Here is a 22,066-nt window from a genome sequence, read left to right as displayed (position 1 = left end):
CACAAGCGGCTGCAATATTAGGCTTAAAGGCCGAGGTAGCCGAATCCCAAGACCTTTTGAGGAAACTTTCAATTTTCTTATCCATAGGATCTCTGAGGGAACCTAGATCTTCAAACGGGAGAGATGACCTGCGACTGACCTTTTCTACAGACGCATCCACCCTAGGGGCAGAGCCCCATGTACTGGATACATCTGAGTCAAAGGGATACTTCCTCTTGACTGATCTAGGAATATACGACTTTTTATCTGGTTTCTCCCATTCTTTCTGTAACAGGGATGACACTGTCTCATGAAGGGGAAAAGAAAATTTCTTTCTTTAAGGCCTTCAGACATAATATCCTGAACGGACTTAGGTTGCTTTTTGTCCTCAATGTCCATAGTCATCCGAAAGGGGTTTAAGAAGGTGATCAGAGTTGTCAATATTAAATAGAGGACGTCCTACCTGCTCTGTTTCAGATGCCAGGGAACCTGAATCGCTAATTGAGGCTACACCTTCCTCCTCTGATCCTGACCTGACATATACTGCCGCGGAGGTGCCCGCCTGTTCCTGAGTGAGAGGGGGGGGGGGGGGGAGTTAGGATATGACAACTCTCTGGCCTTTTGAACTTCTTCTCTAACCACACTCCTTAATGATTCCATCCAAACTGCAGATTCCCCAGTTAAGATCTTGCCAATACAGGTGTTACAGGTAGCTTTTTCATAACTGGAAGGGAGTTTATGAGCGCAAATTTTACACTCGCTATGGTGCGTCTTACGGGTAGCCTTTTTAGGCCCCTCTTCTCCCTAAGATAGGCAAACAATAACACCCGTTATAAGATCAGTACAAAAAAAGTGAAACCACTCACCGCCCTGCAGTATAGTTATCAGGGCTGGAGTCCTGGGTGCCTCTGTAAGATCTCGCTTGTCTGCCATGCTGCACAACTGACTTGTTACCAGCACTCAGCCGTCCTCCTCTTCCATTTTTAGAACTCCCGCCAAGTGGGGGTGGCCTTTGACCCTACTTCCGGTCAGAACAGCCAGTAATGAGGGGAAAACAAAAAATGGTCTAAGACAAAAATACTTTTCCCTGCAGAAATACAGTAAAGGCGCCCCATCGCTTTATAGTATATGCGGTCCGCCATATTTTTCTCTCCGAGCGCCACTTCGCTTGTAGCCGAAACCTGAAGTGACTACACGTCACTTCCGATGCGCGCTTTCCACTTACCCCCGCTGTCAGCAGCCGCCGGGTCCTAGAAACAAAGTTCCGGCCGAGGTCCTGCGCGTACAGAGGGAGGAAGCGCCACGATCCTCATCCCCACACCGGAGGATAGAACTGACGGCGTCCCACACTCCATTCATGGAGAAGAGTAAGTGAGACACCGCAGGGACACCTTCATCACGGTGTGCTTCCAAGGACAGGAAACCAATCTGAGGTGGAGTAGGAGGAGCCTCTTTTTATGCTCAGGTTTCCTGTCCTTGGAGGGCGGATCCCCATCTCTCTGGTGGTGCCGTCGTGATGAAGGGGAAATAAAAGATAATGACCGTCAAATTAAGAGAACTGCAGATGTCCTAACACACTATCATCACTATCACACAGAGTCTCTCATCCGATACGTCTCGTCTCTCTTCTTCTAGGTGTCAGATACTAGTAGAATGTTCAGAAGCTAAATATAGCTAGATAGAAGCTAGATAAACATGTACCCTGTCAGCACACAGCAGCTCACAGCACTAGAGATCATAAAGTGTCTGCTTAGAGTCCCGACATACACTCCGGAATTTTACACTGACCATCACTGAGTTATAGGAGCTAAAACAGCAATTAAATTGAGTAAAATTGTAAAGATGATCTTTATTGTGTAAACATCACTAGGGGATTCAAATTTGAATACCTTCTTTCATAGGAAAACCCCTTTAAAAAGCAAAAACCCCGTCATGGCTTCCATCATTTAAGAAGCTGCATTGTATGTAATATAACAAAGTGCAAATGCAAGAGTTTAAAATCAGAAACATGAATCAATTCATATAAAAATTGTATTTTATTAAAGAAAGTTTTACATTACAAAAAATAAAAACTTTTGTTATCCATTAACACCCATTTTGGTACTGTATATGTAAATAGATTCGTGATTAAAACATTGTTTAATACTCTTTAAAATAAAAAAATTGTTTATTATACCAATAACCCCCAATAATAGTGTAAAAAAAAACAAAAAAAAAAAAAACACACACACACAGAAAAAAATTACATTTCACTTATGGACCTCTTTTCATGAGCTTTGGTCACCTGAGGAATAATGTGCTGCCAAACCTCACCAAGTTAAGGTGAGGGTCAAATATATAAATAACAAATCTAGTTATTATAACTAGGTCCTTAAAAAGTATTTACATTGGAATGCAGGTTTTTCCAGATTTACTGCAAAACATGGGCCCTAGCGTCTCAAAACTTCAAAAATTGGGAGGAAAAAAAAAAAAACAAACAAAATACTAGGAAAAATGGAAAATAAGGTACCTGGAACCTTGCAGTTAACATAGTCACTGTTTTTATTTTATGGGAAGATTATTTTGTGTTACAATCTACCTGGTTATTATGGCCAAGGTTTTCACATTTTCCCCATTAACAATAGTTTCATTATGGAAGCCTCAATGTGTCACTTTTAATGTGAATTTTAACCATATAAGTTTTCATCTAGGTAGGTTTGTCCTCCTGCAAACTAAGGACTTATGAAAGGCAACACAGAAAGTGTAACAACTGGACAAAGTGGTCATCTCAATGAGGTTATGTTAATCAGCATACAACTGGTAGACAAATGAAAGTTTGATTTGATAAATAAAAATTATAAATAAGAATGAAAATTATGTAGTTACATGAAGTCAATGAAAGTTGTTAAAACAGTAGCGTCAAAACTGAAGTCTGATATGGTAGCAAAAGCACAATGGTAAGAAGTATGTGTGCTACTAATCAAGCAATACTTTATGCTTAAAGTATTCCAAAGTGGAGCATTTTCTGCATGATTGTGACAAATAATTTTGTACGAACCCTGCAGAAAAAATAATGTCAGGGCTTATTCATAGCCCCCTAGACTTTAATAGAAGCCACTGGTCTGCAAAATGGGCCACAATAAACGTGCGCATGCAATCCAGGGTAAATGTGAACACAAGTCTAGGATACAAGGATATGATTTAGCCCTTAATCTGCTGCTGATCTGCTCCATTTTTGCCCTGATGTCTAGCTACAGTGGATGGACATTAAAGGGGTTGTTTGATTTCTGATTTTTTTAGTATTCTAGAGGTGGGATGGGGAGGGATAAAAAAAAAAAAAAAAAAAGTTATAATATATATAGTACTCCCCTCCTCTGTCGCTCCAGGTGTCCCATGTTGGTTTGCAGGGGCACAAAAGCTGTAGCTTCCGGACGGAACAAGGTGGTCGGCCATGCTCACCCATCCTCATATCTCAGCAGATGATAGAGTGCAGGGAATAGGGACAGGTGGGTAAACAGGGGTACGGACTGGCGAGACAGCGTCGTGGAACACCCGGAGCCACGAGGAAGGAGTACAATGTTTTGGGGTTTTTTTGGGGTTTTTTTCAATCCTTTCTCAGCCCATCTTCAAAATTTTAAAAACCATCGAACAACCCCTTTAAGAAGGATGAATTCTTATGGATGTGTGAACAAGCAGCATACTACCTGCCTGGTAAATACACTGTGTGATACAGTAGCAGTGCAGTATATGAAATTAATGAAAATCTCCTACACATTGCGTAAAAAATCTGCAGCAAAAGTTGAGCTTTGCCCCACACTGCCACAACATAAACGTATCAGAAACCCATCAAGGGACCAGAACTACAAACAAAGTTGATGGATACAAATTAAAAGTCTTTGTGTAGCAGTTCTTCAGGCGTAGGAAAAATAAATATGGCAGTCATTAATATATTGTAAACATCCCTTATGCTGACTGTTAAAGGGATTGGCCATGGGTTTTATTTTGATGGCCTTCCACACAAGGCCATCAAGACCTCATCAATGTACACACAAGAAAAAAGAACCGTAACCATGGAAGCTGTAACTATATGCAGAGCCACCAAATTCCAGTTGTACAGCACAGCAGACTGGTTCATGGCCCGGGTGTCAGCCCACTACCTAGGGTATTTAAGGCCATCTACACTATATTCAGGCTACTGCCTTGAAGCTTGAGTTTATTTTATGAAAAAAATAAATAAATACTTTAAATGCATAATACTGCTCCTAGAAAAATGTAAAAAAAAATAAAAATGGATTTCCTGTACCAAAAATACTCCAAATTAAAACTCTGTACTGAAATGTGCCCTAGAAACTTAACAAAAAGTAACATTCAGAAGCATTTACTTACTAAATGGTTTTCTACAAACTTTAAACTAAAACTGTATTAACATAGTAAGAAACACAAAAGACACTGATAAGACACATCAACATTCAACTGTTATAGGCAATGATGCCTCAGTTAGATGCAGTTTCTTTATGGAAGACTAGTGTACATAGTTCACCCATTCACATGGCCCCCTTCATATTTTAGCCCATAATTTTAGACTAGGACTGCAAATATTTAGAAATTTTATGCTACAAACTGAGACAAACAAATCTCTGTGCCACCAACTCGTAAGCATGTAGAGTGATCTAAATATTTTAGAAAAGGTACGTTAAAATCAGTGTTGGGAGTCACCACTGTCCTGGTCAGTAATAATGGGAGACTAACAGAAACTAAATAATGGTACACAGGGAAGACATTTTATTTAGCAGCAGCCTCTATTGAATGTCATGTATGGAAGGCCATTTTCGTCATGTATCATTTGTATATGAAACCTCTGAACAGATTTCACTATAATGGGATTTGTTCGGTTTCTGCATGCAAATCCAAAAAAATAAAGGGTGATCAGTTTGAGTCTTTTATATAATACTGAATACTAGTTTTTGAAACTACACCCTTTCAGCTAAGGTAAAGAACAATTATCAAACTCGCGTTCCATACTGATCTACAAATGAATTTAGGAATTAACAGGTCCAGAAACAGAATGCCAAACCACATACATCATTCCCTTCCTCTTGTGGTTATGAAATGTAACCTTTTAACGAAAGAGCTCAACATAACCAACATGAATGTCACTCTTCAGGCTGTTTTTCTAACACTGAGCTACAACAGCTAAATTATAATACTGTATACAAGGTAGGGGAAGGCTAAAGATATGGTATTGAATTCATACACGTGCAACATTTTACGGAATGTTTTAAGAAGTGACAACCCTCTAACTGCCAGGAACTTGTGGATCAATTAGCATATTTAGGATTTAAACACATCTCACACAGGATGTTCATATACGCTGCAGTACCAAGGTCTGCAGCAAAAAAATCTGCTGTAAACTTGCCCGATGTGTACCCAGCCAATGTGCGAATTGCCCATATTTCCTACTCATGGACAGCAGTAATAATTTGACATTATGTATACCTATAGATAAATTATTTTGGATTACTATAAATTCCTTACTCCCTATGAATGCTAAAGACTCTTTTCACTGTGCATTATTAAAAAAAAAAAAAATGTAATGCATATCAAGCAATTTTCTAGGTTTCAACCATTTTTCAGCTTAGAGGTAACTTGTCAGAATAAACTCACTTAATAGAACACTACCTGTATGTTGCGAAAGCACCTTAATACCCAGATTAAGGTTATTTCAAGGCCAAGAGTGGACAAAAAAGAAATGGAGATGTAAACTGATTGTATAAAAAGGCACAAAGATGAAAAGTTTCTGAATTAAAAGGAACCTGTCAGCAGAAACCGACTTAGTAAACCACTACTTTTCAAGCAGAGTAACACCTGTTTGTTTCATGGGCAAACAATATGGCGGCATCTAGAGAATAAACTTTGAAATGATATCTAAAATTGATTGGTGGAGGTGGAGATTTTAGAGCTAAAGTCATGCTCTCTTCTCCTCAGAGCATTCTCTGTAATGTAATTAACAGTCCTGCATCCAGGGACATCACTTAACAGGGGGCAGGATACAAAACATAGCAACGCCTTGAGGCAGGGAAAACTTGACTTCAGTGCTAAACTCTCCGCCTCCTTGATGTTATACAACCATTTTACATCTCACGTCACAGCTAATTTTCTAGATGATACCCCCCACACTTGGACATGAAAAAAAAACATGTACTGAAAGGTGTTAAGGTGCTTCACAACAGACTGGTAGTGCTTTATTAGGCCAATATCTAATGACCCCTTTAAGTTAAGCTCTCCCTTGTGCACAATGTCCACCCTGTTGTACTTGGTGCGAAATCTCCAGAATAATAACTAATCAGGTCTCCTAAAGCCTGATGCATTCTGAGGCAGGGAACAGCTTAACTTAAGTGCTAAACTCTTGTGAGAATTTATACATCCAATCTACATATCATTTCAAAGTTGATTTTCCATGTGATATAAACACAGTGGGCCAGGGGAAAAAAAAAAAATTGTTTAGCTACTTGGAAACATACTTTTAGTGGTTTATTAGGTCAGTTTATGAAACAGCATTATGTCCCTATGTCATTATCCCCTTTGGACCTTTGTGATCCAAATCAAAGCCACTAAAAATATTAAGTTGCAAAAAAAGAAACAAAAAAAAAAAATACTGAATCAAGTAAGTGTAAAGCTTTGGCTAGTGTTATTGGCTAAAAAGGAAGTTAGGAAAAGATCCGTATTGCTTGTGTGGCAGGGGCATGGCAGGCTGGACACTCTGGCAACACTCGCTCACAGATGCGGATGGCACATTCCATGCAGAAGAGGTTATGCCCACAAGGTACTAAGGCTGCTATGACCTCACTCTCATAGCAAACAACACAGTCTCGTCCACTCTTGCGATGGCCCTCTGAGCTGCTGGAGTCTGTGGGAGAACCAGATGCCACAGATGAACTGGTGGGAAGAGAGGAAGACGATGAATAACCAGCACTGTGAGAAAATGATCCTTGGTTTGGCAGCCATGATCTACTATTGACTGGATCACTGTGAATCCTGCGGGCCAAAGGATGCTCAAGGCCAATGCCATTATCGGGCACAGTAGGAGAGAGCACAGGTGTTGTACAACCACTGAACCCACTACTTCTCCTGTGAGCTGGGCAACCATTAAAGTTCTGGAGCTGTCCATTTGCTGTTTCAAAGCTTGACCATAAAGGTGCAGACGTGTTCAAATCCAGAGAAAGACGCTCAAGACCAAAATCACAATTTTCTATTCCTACTTTGGATTGTTCTGTGTTGGTTTCTCCCGCTAATATAAAGTTTCCTGTCCCAACTGATTGAAATAGACTTCCAGGATCTTGTTCTTGGGTTTCTGTGCCATAGAAGGGACTCTCTAATGATATGCTATGCAAAGTGTCATTTCGTGATCCACTGGAACCTCGACGTGGAGCTTGCAATTTGGACCATAAACTGCCAGAACTTCCCCCTAGCAAATCTATGCAAACATCTGTACCATTTGAGTGAAAGTCATTATCCGGTTGGAAATCTATCATCGATCCTGTCCTTGTGGTAATATGAGCTTCTATCTCCTCTCGGGCCCTGTCTACATTTTCTGGCATTCCTGTTACTTCAAAAACAGGTTCTTTGTCTCGGTTGGGTGTTACAATGTAAGTGTGGGTACTCTGCTGAATTCGTTTAATGGTAGCGCCTTTTGGCCCTACCACAAGACCCACAACGCGGTATGGGACACGAACCTGAATTGTAGTTTGTCCTGGTAAGTTTGGTGGTCCTTGTGTAGAGCCTGGAATCCCATTCATCTTATTTCTTGTGGCCCTTATAATTGAAAAATGTTCAGCTGCTGCAAGGATCTCTTGCTTTGCTATCTCTACATCCTCTTTACGCCCAGTCACAATAAACACTGGATCCTCTCCTCGTACAGGGGTTTTAATGTAGGTATTAGTCTTGGCTCGAAGAGCTTTAATCTTGCACCCTAAGAAAAAAAAAACAGTTCAAGATTTTTAGACTTCTGGAACAGAACTGGGAAAGTATGTATGTATGTGTACAGGTGTCAAATATTACTGGTATATCTTCCAGGAAAACAGTGTTTGAAGCCCATGGTATATAATGCAATATAGTAGATATAGTGCAAAGACTTACAGGTAGCGATGTGCCTGGTGATAATGGCTTGGGAGCCAGTGTATTACTGACAGATACAGGCTAAAGAGCAAGAGCTTTAAATCACCCACAGCCATGCTCACATAACTGGTACCTAAAAAGGATTTGAAGGGGTAGTTTGGGGGCAGAAGAAATTTGGTGATGAATGTAATGCCATCACCGAGGGCCTGTCGGGATGCGATTTTCTTCAGAGCAGAAGGATTTTTTGCCTCCTTCTACTCATTTTCAGCCCTAGCAGTGTGGGTTGCATTTGTTGGCCTACCAATGCTCCAAGGAACTCAGGCCTGAACCCGCCTGGTCAGTGTAAAAGCAATGTAATACAAAACATAAAGCTGCAGGAACAGGTGTGGTAGAGCAATCTATTCTATAAAATGATGTATGGAAAATGCCTCAGTCTCTACACCCTGATGTATGCTTTCAGCTGGTTACAAAAATTATGTCTATGGGGTATATGAAGTGACTGAAAGGGAACATTCCTGGGCAGAAGAGACTCACTCCATGTAGAAGTACAGCCACCCACCTGGACAAGTGGTTATATACTTACCCTGTCTCCCTACAATCTCAGCAACGTGCTCGGAGCTGGGCACTGGGACCCCCTCAGTCATATTGACTCCTCTCCTGCGGACACCTGTGCCAAGCAGTTGGTCAGCAGTGATCTCTACAAAGATGTCTTCCGGACTCGGAAGCCCAGAATCTACAGCTTCATCATCAGCAAGATCATCCTGAAGTCCCAAAACGGAAAGCGGGTCCAGCACAAGAGGAAACTCCTCGTCTGCCGGAAGACAGGGCTCCATAGCGGAGGGCAGATCCTCAGGTGTTCGCAGGCTGCGCTCTTCTTGGTGCCCAGCAGGATCCAGCTCCTTCCCAGCTAAGGTCCTGCTCTCTGCTGGGGCATTTCTATACGTGCAATGCCCCTCAGGGCCAGAGCTTGGTATTGCTTCGGAGGCATCGTCATAATGTGCCGGCTGGAATCCGGTCACCAGCGCTGTTTTACGCTTGAAGAATTCTTGAGATTGCCCCCGGGTGCCCGTCTCTCCAAATGCGTCTCCTTCTTGTGGCCCCCGGGGGCCCCCTCCGCCCGGCTCCTCCTCCCCCCAGGGCTCCTCCATGCCGCTGTTGTCTATGGTGCTCGTTCTCGATCCGTGCTCGTTCTCGCCGCTCACCCCCTTTGTTTGGTGCGCGGCGTGTGCGCTCATGTCATAAGGTAAAGCCCACAGCAGCTGCATAGATCTATGGGCGGGACTCGCTCCTCTTGCCTTGATGCGATTTAGACTGAAAGAACTTCCCGTGTTGTCAGTAGAACTTGATAGTCAATTGGCAGCGAGAACTGAGCAACTGACAACGCCTACTCTGCGGTGACCACACCTTCCTAGTCTTGAAGGAAGGAAGCAAAGAGGCGTGGCAAAAGCCGCTCCCAGATAAAGCCGGCCGGCAATAGACGTCACTAAATCCAGAAATAGTGACGCGTAATTATGACGTATCACCTGCATAGGAGAGATTCTCTTAATACGTTGGCTGAACTGATCTTATTTTGATTGTTTGAAAAAAAAAATATTCTTAACTCACAAGATGCATTAAAAGATTTTAGTAACTCTGTAAAATACAGAGGAAAGGAAATCTACAACTTTAAGTCAAGTAAAATGTAAATTATACATACTCACCTATACCTAGGGAGGTGACTTCACATGAGAAGGCTATTTTTTTTTTCAGGCCATGTCACCATTTTAAGATAAAAGAAGAAGACCAGCACCATCGAGGTGAAGAATGTGTGATTTATTTTTACTCGAGTGGTAGATTTCCGTTAAGGCTATATTCACACTGCCGTTGCCCGCCCGTACCGTACCGTAGCGGGCAACGGCAGTGTACGGGGAGAGGAGGAGGAGGTGAGCGCAGCTCACCCCCGCCCCTCTCCATAGCAACCTATGGCGCACGGCGCCGTATTACGGGAAAAGATAGGACAGGTCCTATCTTCTTCCCGGGTACGGAACGGTACGGTGCCGCACGTGTGCGGCACCGTACCGCTCCCGTAGGGTGCCGTGCGCCCATAGAAGTGTATGGGGGACGTATATCGGCCGTATATACGTCGGCCGTATATACGTCCCCCATACGTTAGTGTGAATGTAGCCTAGGCTACATTCACACGGACGTATGAAAACGGCCGTATCCGTATCGTTTTTTTACGGATTACATACTGCCACATTCATTTCAATGGACAATAGGTCTGACCATTTATATTGCCGTTGTTAACTCCGTTCCGTACCGTACCGTATACTGGCCGTATAAAAATATAGAGCATGTCCTATTTTCTCCCGTATTTCAGTTCCGTATGCCCTAGAAGTCTATGGGGACGTATAAAATACGGTTTACATACATGCTGCATACGGATGAAAAACGTCACGTATATACGGCCCGTAAATACGGGACTGGAGAAATCATACGGTCGTGTGAATGTAGCCTTAGGCTACATTCACACGGACGTATGAAAACGGCCGTATCCGTATCGTTTTTTTACGGATTACATACTGCCACATTCATTTCAATGGACAATAGGTCTGACCATTTATATTGCCGTTGTTAACTCCGTTCTGTACCGTACCGTATACTGGCCGTTTAAAAATATAGAGCATGTCCTATTTTCTCCCGTATTTCAGTTCCGTATGCCCTAGAAGTCTATGGGGACGTATAAAATACGGGTTACATACATGCTGCATACGGATGAAAAACGTCACGTATATACGGCCCGTAAATACGGGACTGGAGAAATCATACGGTCGTGTGAATGTAGCCTTAGGCTACATTCACACGGACGTATGAAAACGGCCGTATCCGTATCGTTTTTTTACGGATTACATACTGCCACATTCATTTCAATGGACAATAGGTCTGACCATTTATATTGCCGTTGTTAACTCCGTTCTGTACCGTACCGTATACTGGCCGTTTAAAAATATAGAGCATGTCCTATTTTCTCCCGTATTTCAGTTCCGTATGCCCTAGAAGTCTATGGGGACGTATAAAATACGGGTTACATACATGCTGCATACGGATGAAAAACGTCACGTATATACGGCCCGTAAATACGGGACTGGAGAAATCATACGGTCGTGTGAATGTAGCCTTAGGGTACATTCACACAGCGGTATGCCCGCCGTGCGGGCATACCGCCGTGTGCTGGAGAGGAGGAGGAGGCAGCCCCTCCTCCCTCCATAGAGAATAGCGGCGCACGGCCGCACACACGCCAAAAGATAGAGCATGCTCTATCTTTTTGCGGTGTGCGGGCCGGATCGATGCCACACATGTGTGGCACCGCATCTGCGCTGCGCCGCTATTGCCGTCTATGGGGACGTACATGTGAATGTGCCCTTAGAGAAACTTATATATATTTTTTTTAATGTAAAGAACATTCTCACACTGTTCTCTCAATTCCTGGTTGTATTGAAAAGTCCTTTAAGCAATGCCCACCATCTTCCTGACCAATCCCTATATTTCAAAGCCATGTGTAACTTTATGCGGTCATAACTTTGGAGCATTTTCACATATCCAGGTGATTTTGAGAGAGGTTATTTTTTGTGACGCTGTATAAATGTAACTAAAGGAATAAAATTACATTTGCCACCCTTAACCCCTTAAGGACATGGCCAGTTTATAGCTTAAGGCTCAGCCCCATTTTTTGGATTCTGACTTGCGTCACTTTATATGGTTATAACTTTTGAACACTGTTACTTATCTAAATAATTCTGTGATTGTTTTTTCCTCACATATTGTACTTCATTTTAGTGGTAAATTTTGCCTGATAAGTTTTGTGTTTATTTACAAAAAGAAAAAATGATGAATTTTTTGAAAAATTTGACATGTTCGAAATCAGGCAGATAGATTTAGCGCCTAAATAAATTCCTGAATAATATTTCCCATGTGTCAACTTTACATTTTCATAATTTTTTAAATGTCTGGATAATTTATTTTCATGTCACACGGCTTACAAATGGAATATCGCTTTTCAGTATTTCCAGAATCGACTACTTTGGGGATAAATACTGTTTTGAATGAAATTTTAAATATTTAGCATTAAAACCCCCTTATATAATCAACCTATTTTCAAATCTGCACCCCTCAAACTATCAGAAACAGCTTTTAGGAAGATTGTTAACCCCTTGAGATCCTCGTAAAAATTGAATCAAAATGGAGGTGAAATTTAGAATTGTCAAAATTTTCAGTTATACGATTATTCAGCCCTAAAATTTACACATTTATAAAAGATAAAAAGAGAAAACCCACCATACAATTTGTTCTGCAATTTCTCCCGAGTACAGAGACCCCTCACATGTGGACGTTACTTGTTTTATGGGTGCACAGCGAGGGGCAGAAGGGAAGGAGCGCCCTGCAGCTGTCAGGATTTTAGTTTTCTCATTGGCCCCTTTTGTAGGGTATAAAATTTTAGCTTTTTCGTATTGGGGCCATGTGATGGCATTTTTTTTTTGTGGTATGAGATGTTTTTTTCCATTGTTAACTTTTGGGTTTGGTGTCCCCTATTGTTGAAAATGTATGAACTTTCTTTTTGAGGTCGGGAGTAGAAAAACTTAAATTCTGTACTGGATTTTTTTCCTTTTCTTCTTTGGTGTTCAACCTATAACCTAATAATCATGTTATCTTATTCTATGAGTTGATACGATTACAGGGATACCATAATTGAATATTTTGTATTATTTTTACTAAATTAGCCAAATAAAACCCTAACGTGGGGAAAATCTATAATTTTTGCATTACCGTCTTCCAAGTGGCATAACATTTTTACTTTTTGGCTACGGAGCTGGTTGATGGCTTGTTTTTTTGCGGGACATGTTGTACTTTGCAACAGTATCATTCTGGAGTACATATTTTTTTAAATCACTTTTTATTGCATTTTTTGTTGGAATAAATAGGTAAAAATCATAATTTTTGCCATTTTTTTGCTGTTTTTTTAATGGCATTCATCATATGGGTTCAAATTTATTTACTTTTATTCTATGGGTTGTTACGGACGCGGTGATATGTGGGGTATGTGTTATGATTTAGACTTTTTTGTGCATTATATATGTCTCTTTATATGTTTTGGGACTTATGGATCTTTTTATTGATTTATTTTTTTTATTGAATAACATTTTTCTTTACTTTTTTATTACTTCCATCATGGAACATGAACAAGCAATCATGTGATTGCTTGTTAATGATAATGATAATACTCATAGACGCCATCTTACAGGCGCTAATATAGGAACAATCTGTGTCCCCCGAAGACGGCACGAGTGTGGTGGGGGCGAACGTGGGGCAAAGACCCCTGGCAGGTAAGTTAAATGCTGTGGTCGCGCTGACCATGGCATTTAACAGGTTAAACACCAATTGGAGTCCACTCTGACTGCGGGTGTAACTTGGAGATGTCAGGTAGATTACTGCTGACATCCCGCGGCTCCAAATTGCGGCTCATAGCTGAGCACTTATAGCGGGAATCGGTGCAATACTAGTGCAGATTACACAAGGCACTGCTACTAGTTACTGGGATAATCTGTGCTGACAAGATCCCTTTCATAATTTGGGGTCTTTATATAATAATAGAATCAATTATGAGGAAACTATGTATAAATTATATGCTGGTACTTGACCTTTTTGAACCTGAAAACTGTGTTAGTTTCTCTATGAGATAGTAAAAGAAGGTTCAAATTGAACAGCTGCTATCATCGGCCATTCTAAGCTGAATGTGCCTGCTCTCGTCAGATCGCAGCAGCAATGCAGCTTAAGGCTTGGCAAGTACCAGCATGGGAGACTGGCTGAAATTCCCAAGTTCCGTTGACCTTTTTGAACCTGAAAATTGTGTTAGTTTCTCTGTCAAAGATGGTAAAAGAAGGTTCAAATTGAACAGCTGCTGTCAACGGCCATTCTAAGCTGAATGTGCCTGCTCTCATCCGAGTGCAGCAGCTTAAGGTTTGGCAAGTACCAGCATGGGAGACTGGCTGGGAATCCCAAGTTCCTTTGACCTTTTTGAACCTGAAAATTGTGTTAGTTTCTCCATGAGATAGTAAAAGAAGGTGCAAATTGAGAAGCTACTGTCATCGGCCATTCTAAGCTGAATGTGCCTGCTCTCATCAGATCGCAGCAGCAATGCAGCTTAAGGCTTGGCATGTACAAGCATGGGAGACTGGCTGGGAATCCCAAGTTACGTTGACCTTTTTGAACCTGAAAACTGTGTTAGTTTCTCCATGAGATAGTAAAAGAAGGTGCAAATTGAACAGCTGCTGTCAACGGCCATTCTAAGCTGAATGTGCCTGCTCTCGTCAGATCGCAGCAGCAATGCAGCTAAAGGCTTGGCAAGGACCAGCATGGGAGACTGGCTGGGAATCCCAAGTTCTGTTGACCCTTTTTTAACCTGAAAACTGTGTTAATTTCTCTGTGAGAGATGTTAAAGGAGGTTCAAATTGAGAAGTTACTGTCCTTGGCCATTCTAAGCTGAATGTGCCTGCTCTTGCTAGTAGTGTAGATTTGTACCGTGTTAGCCATGGAGAGCAGAAGAAGAGTGAGGAAAGCAGGCGATACCTTTTTGAGGCTGAGTATATTTGATGGTGAGCTTTCGAGAATACTAGTTCTCTTCATTAGACATGATGTTATGCATGAAACAAAAAATTCACACATTTTATACACACTAAATCATCAAAGGAAATTTAAAAAAAACCTCTTATTTACAACAGGATGGCAATAAAAACATTAAAAACCTATGAGGCGAGACACATGAGCCCTGGCTCTTATCTGCTTGTGGCCTCCAGGTCATAGGAGGTCATGAAGCTGGCATGAATGTTAAGACCACTTTGCAAGGTGTTGAATCTCCTCATTAATTTATACTCCTATTCTTTCCTTTTCCTCTGTGTCTTGAAATGTCCCATTAAAATAGTAATCTGCATGTCTTCCATAGTGTGGTCCTCTCTGGAGAAATGTGAAGTCACTGGGAGATGTTTCCTTTCATTTTTAATATCAGATCTGTGTGAGTTCATTCGTTGATGGAGTCTCTGGCCTGTTTCCCCAACATAAAGGCCTGTGGTTGGACATTGCTGACACATAATAAGGTAGACCACATTAGAGGACCTGCAGGAAAAGGTCCCCTTGATCTGATGTACCTGCTGTGATTGAGGTATCAAAGTCATGCAAAGTCACCTGTGCAAATGCGCAGGCACGTTTAACACCTGGGTGCAGGCAGGGTGAGGTACCATTTTCTGATGGCGGTCTCAGGGCACTCCGGACAACCAGTTGTTTCAGGTTTGGTGGTTGCCAGAAGGACAAGAGATAAGGGACTGGAAATATTTCTTTTCTCGTATCTTTATGTAGACTCGGTTGGAGTTCCTTGGCAATGTGACGTAGGATCTCCTGTTGTGGGCTGTAAGTGGCTACTAGGGCCTCCTGTTGGGTCTCCTTGTATTTGAGTAAATCATCTCTGTTGATGGCTGCTGCTTTTTTCCACCCAACCTGAGATACTTTCCGTCAAGGTGCCAATACCAGAAATAATAGGCCTTCTGGCAACCTGATTTCTTCAGTCTTCTTCCAGTCAGAAAATAAAGCAGGGCTCTGGAATGATAAAGCACTTGGAATATAAATAAATATGTGTGGAAGAAAATATAATCATCAATTGTTCCTGATTTTTAGCAGTTTTTTTTTTGGGGGGGGCGATCACAGTAGCGTAAATAATATATTATCCTTATTCTATGGATCACTACAATTATGGTGATACCTCATTTACATAGCTTTATTTATATTTGTCCAATTTTATTGAAGAAAATCTAGAATTAAAAAAAAATTTTTAGTAACGCCACATTTGCAGCGGCATGGTGTTTTTTTGGTTGACTGAGCTGGTTCTGGGCTTATTTTTTTGTGCATGACAAGTTGTTCTTTTCAGGGGTACCATTTGGGTGCTCGTATCTTTTTTGGATCACTTTTAGAACATTTTTTGTAAAGCAATTTGATAGAAAATGAACATTTTTGGTGATTTTTTTTTTTTTTAACTGCGTTCACTGAGTGGGTCGATTTATGATTTGTTGTGTAGATTGTTACTGATGCGGTGATACCAAATACATGGTGTGGGAAATGGGACCCCTCAGACAGACTTGTTGTCTGGCACATATTCACATCCAGGCAGGTTTGTCCAAATAAAAGTCCAAAGATTTATTTAACACCAACAAGAACTCAAGAAGCTTTCTTCAGCATAAAACAAAAATATAATGTCCTTAGTTTCCGGGTAGCAGTACAAAAGGAATAGTCCAACAATGGCTCTCACCCAGCTTTTCAGGCTTTTGCTCCCGCTGTGTAGTCCAGGACCTGCAGTTGGTCTTCTGTTTACAACAACAGCACTCTTGCCTCTGTCCATTTGCTCCTCAACAATCTGAACACACACACCTGCAGCTAAAAGGTCAGGCATATAACAGGTCATGGAGAGGAGCAATCAAGGCAGGAACCCTGCAACATCTAAACCCTGGATCTAAAATCTAGTTACAAAACCATGGCCCCTAAACACATACACGAGCCCCCACCCCCGTAATGTTTCGCCGAAGCATATGCGTCTTACTAATTTGTGGGAGGAGCTAAGAGGGGTATAATATATTTCCTGGGTAGGATCAGTGTCTCCAAGATGTAACTTTAACCTATCAGCAAAAAAGTTTATTTCAGTTTCCACACAATACACATGTGTGTCCTCCAATAATTACCAATGGATCATGGGCAAAATTCTTCCGGGTCATGAGGAAATGACGCAATATGTATAATGCTTTTTTACAATTGGTCAGTTATCGGGTGATAAGAAGCAACCTTACCTGATTTGCTGACTGCATCCAACTCCAACGCTCAGCAAATCCCGAGCTGCCCCATCATTCAATGATACGCTTTTGATGCTTTTCGTGACTGGGGCACCATCGGTCCATCACTTATCACAATGGTCCATCAGTCATTGCGATGATGCGCTTCCCCAAGTCGTGCAATAATGCAAGTCTATCAACAATCGTAACTTCGCGCATGCGTAGACTGTAACTACCATTCGTGAGAATATTTACACTTACAGTGCCTATGATATGCGCTTGCGCATGCGCTTTTGATAGAACCTTTTTATACATATAAAATTATTAGTTAGCGGATAGCATAAGTTAAGTGCTGTGACTCTAGTGTTATAAATGTTATATCAATATATCAACATTACAAGGTTGATCAAGGGATGTATGTATATAATATGGTTATAGTATGGTAATACTCGGTTATCTACCGAGTATCTAGAACATTGATATACTATTCCAGCTAGATTTAATAGTTGCAAATGGACTGTGAAGTTATTATGGTAACACACAAAATTTGAGTGTGAGAAATAGCAGTCTAACACACACAATTTTTATTGGAATGATATCGAAGTCCATTTTTGGTCAGTCTTTGATACTAAATTTGGTAAGTTTTTACTAATTATACCCAGATATAAATCATATGTTCCTACAACTGAGTGATGTTTATTTCTTATCAAAAAAGTGTTCATAACGGTTCAAACGGACCAAAGGAAGCCAACACATACTATACATTCAAGGAAATGCAGAAAAGGAAAACCCTTCATTAAAGGGGTATTCTCGTCTGGGCACTCATTAATCTGCAATATATAAACATTTCTTCACTTAGATGTACCTGGGTGAAGATAATTTCTCAAAAATCTAGTCATACGGTCCCTTAGAAACAAGACTGGATATGGCCACCTCTGCTGGGGTAATCGCACAACATTTTTTTTTGTATATGAAATGTCTGGGAGTTACTGCTGGTCCTGTGGTAATGATTGCTGAATCCAGGTGGTCAGGCAGGATCTAATAGCGTATGTCTGGTCACTGCTGCCAAAATGTGAGGTGGTCGTATCCGAGGAAGCCATCTTGTTTCTAAGGTACAACATGGCTATGTTTATAAGAAATTATCTTCACACAGGAACATTTTTTTTAATAACATCCAATTGAAGAAATGTTTACAAATGGCAAATGAACTAAATTAAATGTGAATGCCCAGATGGGAACACCCCTTTAAGTAATTTTGGGCACTCCAATTGGTAGATCTACTTTGCCTCAACTTGAAGCAATTTTTGATCAAGATCTCCTCCCCTTGGTCCCATTTTTACTTTGCAGAGACCCCAGAATCTAATAAGAACATTATGGTATTTCCACATATGCCTTGCTAAGGGGACATCAGCATTGTTCCTAATCGAACACAAATGTTGTGAAATCCGACGTCTAAATTCTTGGGTGGTCTTCCCAATTTGCTGAGCGTTGGAGTTGGATGCAGTTAGCAAATTAGGTACACCCAATAACTGACCAATTGAAAAAAGCATTATACATATTGTGTCATTTCCTGATGACCCGGAAGAATTTTGCCCGTGATCCATTGGTAATTATTGGAGGATACACTTGTCAGTTATGTGTTTTGTGGCAACCAAAATAAATTTTCTTGCTGATTGGAGACACTGATCCCACCCAGAAACTCTTAGCTCTTCCCACAAATAAGTAGCCCAGATCCCCTGATGATGCCAGTGCTCCGGCGAAACATGACGAGGGGGGTCGTGTATGTGTTTTAAAGAGAATTGTTAGAGGCTGCTTACTAGTGTCAATCGCTGCAAATATACACTGATTGAGGTGATTTATTCTTCCAAAAAGGACTTGTTATTAGCAGCAGCCCCAACAAGCAATTTTTAACATTTGTTTTTGGAGTGAATTCCAGTAAAAAAAAAAATTTTTAGTAGGTGAATACCAATAAAGGTTTAGTTTTAGGCCCGTTCCACACTGACATGCTGAGTTCACTCCCGCGGTGCAGCGTTCGGGCCGTGCGTTCCCGGCAGCATGCGTTGCGAGTGTGATGCGAGTTCATCGCATCACACTCGCAAGTGTGGAACGGGCCTTAGGCCTGACCTGACCTTTTTCTGTCCTAATGGCAGTCCTAATGAGGACTAACGAGTTTGTAAAAACAGATGCTCAATCGATTTCAGCCGGGTCCAGCCAGGAGGCAGAGACCCGGCTCCTGGAACAGATCGCACAGCGGGGGGGGCCGATCCACGTCAAAAGCCCCTTACTTGCCGCAATCACGTTTGACCGCGCGAGTGAGGGGTTAACACCAGTCTCGGGCGTTACAGACGGGTGTCAGATGACACCCGTTCTGTACAGTGCCGGCTCACGTTTGTTAAGTCACTTCTCGCCACGCTGTGCTGTTACGCCAGATGTTAACCCCTTCCTGTTGTATAGCACCAGAACGCACCCTTCAGTGCAGAAATTTGTGAAGCATAGTGCAGCCGCGCCACAAAACGGTTGCTTGCAACACAAATGTGGCGTAGGCACTTCTTAAATACCTGTGCAAGCAGTTTGCACCTAAAAGAAAGTGCAAAGTCTGACAAAAAACTGGCTGATGGCGCTAAGTAATATTCGTACTCCGAACCTCCTATAATTTAGCTTACTTTATGCCAGAAAATTTGTACATGCCCCTTTTATTGACATAGATGTTAGAGAGCCAGAGAACTGTATAAAACCCTTCCTAAATGTGGTGATTTTTGTGAAAACTGACAGAATTGTGTTGTGTGTTAACCCCTAAAGGACACAGCCATTTTGTAGCTTTTGTAAAATCTGACACGATAGAATTGTCTAATTTAGTAGATACTCCAGAATCAATGGATAGAAGTATCTTTTCCTCCAGATCTATGTTGTGACTAATTTTAAACAAACTTCATAAAATTGACAAATTTAAAAGGAACCTACCATCAGGAATCTAACTATTAAGGTGGGTAAATTCCTCCTGTTAGCCTCATCCATAATCTAGTCCATGTAATTAGGCAATTTTATTAATCCCTTAACATTCTGTGTCCGATAAATCTGACGATGACCACTGTAACCTAGCTGTAACTAATAGCTGACATCCCAGTGTATCGTTTACACTTTGCTAAGCAACGGCTTCAACATCCGCATTGAGTTTATATCACGTGACTGGTCACATGACTTCAAAACTGTTGCTAGGACAACAGGCAGTCGTTTACAAGGGTGTCCGATGTCATCTGATAAAGAGCAATGGACTTTTTATAATGGACTCCATGTCACGCATTCAGGACGACTACTCATATGTTGCCCATTTTCACAGGGATTGATATTAATTCCAGGTTTAGAGATGTTACTATTGATATGTCATGTTTCCACGAAGGAAACCCGGTTGGGTGTATGCTGGAGGGTGGTACGGAGGGAGGGGTTTATTCCTTTATAAGCAAATGTGTGTCATTGTTTGTTAGCCATGATTAAGGACAGGAAATCTGTCTGAAACGCATAGGCGACTACCATCTTTCTGAGTGGATTTGGTGTATTGTTATACATGCCTGAATAAAGATCTTGGATCTCGGCTGGACCGTCAATTGTTTGCTACATCCCAGTGTAACATCTGCGATCGGAGTGGGCTCCGTTCGTGGGTGTTTAACCCGTTAACCCCTTAAAGAGAATCCGTCATGCAAAATAACCCCCCTAAACTAAATATATTTTCATAAACTGCCATTAGAGAGCATTGCCTCTATCCCTTCATTGTCCCTCTACATGCCTGTGCAACATCCCCCACCGGGGCCTAGCCCTTGAGGTGAGGCCTGGAGACAGCCGGAGCCCGCGGTACCGGAGTGGCTGGCGGTTGCGGCCTAAGCACGCTATTGTCACGGTGCTTGGTACGGGGGAACCGGAGGGCTGTCCTACAGCCTGGCAGGTCTCCAGCAGGGTGGTGTTGGCAAGAAATGAAGAGGGAGAGGCTGCTATAGCGGATCTCCCTGGGGCAACCCCTTAATGTCCCGAGTGTGAGTCTCTGGGTGATGGACAGGGTGCCGGTGATGAAGGCAGCCGTATTAGCAGGGACCAGACGGAGACAGAAGTTGAAGAAAACAACTTACAGTTCTTTTATTTGAACCGGCAGGAACCGCAGCAACGTGCCTTTAACAGGTAGATGGAGTGCTGAGATGTGAGTTGGAGGGAGCCTCAGGAGATAGTTCACCAGCCTGGATGTAGAGGGCAGGCTGGGAGGCAGCTGTGTCCTGGTAGGAAGCTTCAGCTTGTCCTGTAGGGCTTCAGGTATCACCTTTAAAGGTAAGATGATACCCCTTTTCCTCACTATACTAACTCTAGTCTTCTTGCTCCACTCTTCAGAGGCAGGGGCTAGGCTCTTCCTGCTCTGGTATGGGCTAGACAGAGATTGCTCACTCACTCTAGGATTCTCCTACACTAGAATCTCTCTGAAAGAAGATCTTAGACCTCTCTCTTTCTCTCCTGAGAGAGACTTCTCCAGAACATTCCTGGCCAGGGGTTTTATTACCTCCCTTTGGTCAGGTGGTGGCTGCTCCTCCAATCACATCTCAGCTTACAGAGGACAGGATGTAACACAGATCATTGGACAATAGCATCTTGCATCATACAAAACACTTAACTCCTGCCCTGCCAGGCAGGATTCACCACTGCAATACCTCTATGTCCTATCAGGACCATGTAGTTTGATGTGATTACATGCAGGTGGGACGTATTCGCAAACACTCCCTCGCCATTGCATCGGCGAGGGTGTTGCACCTGTAAACCTAAGCAATGAGGTCCTAAAGCTGTATGCAAATGACCTGTGAAATGTCCAATGAAGCATTAGCATATTCAAGCTGTCCACCTAATTCATGAGTGGGAGGCACAGCCACACCCCTCGTGCATGACTGACAGCTTGTATAATGATGTGAGGGTGTATAATGATGTGCTTCCTGGTGCTAGTGGCCACACCCCCTGCAGCCTGTGTGTGCATGTGTGTGTGTTTAGGAGAGATACAGCAGCTCCAGGCAGCCATGTTACAGCAGAACATGTCAGATTCATGTGTAGCTGATGTCTGGGTCTCTCACCTGTATATTAGGAGAATGCAGCATGTCAGCAGATGCAGCACACACACTAGCAAT

The 22,066-nt window shown here is 42.0% G+C and overlaps 1 protein-coding gene across 1 annotated transcript; it reads right to left on the bottom strand.

Annotated features, from left to right (window-relative positions):
- Window positions 1-2,064: 2,064 nt before the first annotated feature.
- Window positions 2,065-9,522, bottom strand: MEX3D (mex-3 RNA binding family member D). Its single transcript, XM_072113524.1, has 2 exons — window positions 8,657-9,522; window positions 2,065-7,927 (listed from the first exon to the last, which is right to left on the bottom strand). Exons 1-2 carry the CDS (start codon window positions 9,336-9,338, stop codon window positions 6,666-6,668), a joined length of 1,944 nt encoding a protein of 647 aa, XP_071969625.1. The 5' UTR covers window positions 9,339-9,522; the 3' UTR covers window positions 2,065-6,665.
- Window positions 9,523-22,066: the final 12,544 nt, after the last annotated feature.

This window comes from Engystomops pustulosus, chromosome 1 (genome assembly GCF_040894005.1).
Source record: "Engystomops pustulosus chromosome 1, aEngPut4.maternal, whole genome shotgun sequence".
In the NCBI taxonomy this organism is placed as follows: Eukaryota; Metazoa; Chordata; class Amphibia; order Anura; family Leptodactylidae; genus Engystomops; species Engystomops pustulosus.
This window is presented reverse-complemented; position numbering and strand designations above follow the sequence as displayed.

Excerpts from the sequence above, each read along its gene's own strand:
- MEX3D (XM_072113524.1), bottom strand. The coding sequence starts at position 9,338 with ATGCAGCTGCTGTGGGCTTTACCTTATGACATGAGCGCACACGCCGCG. Across the intron at positions 7,928-8,656 it reads TGAGATTGTAGGGAGACAGG|GGTGCAAGATTAAAGCTCTT; the intron begins GTAAGTATATAA and ends TTTTTTTCTTAG.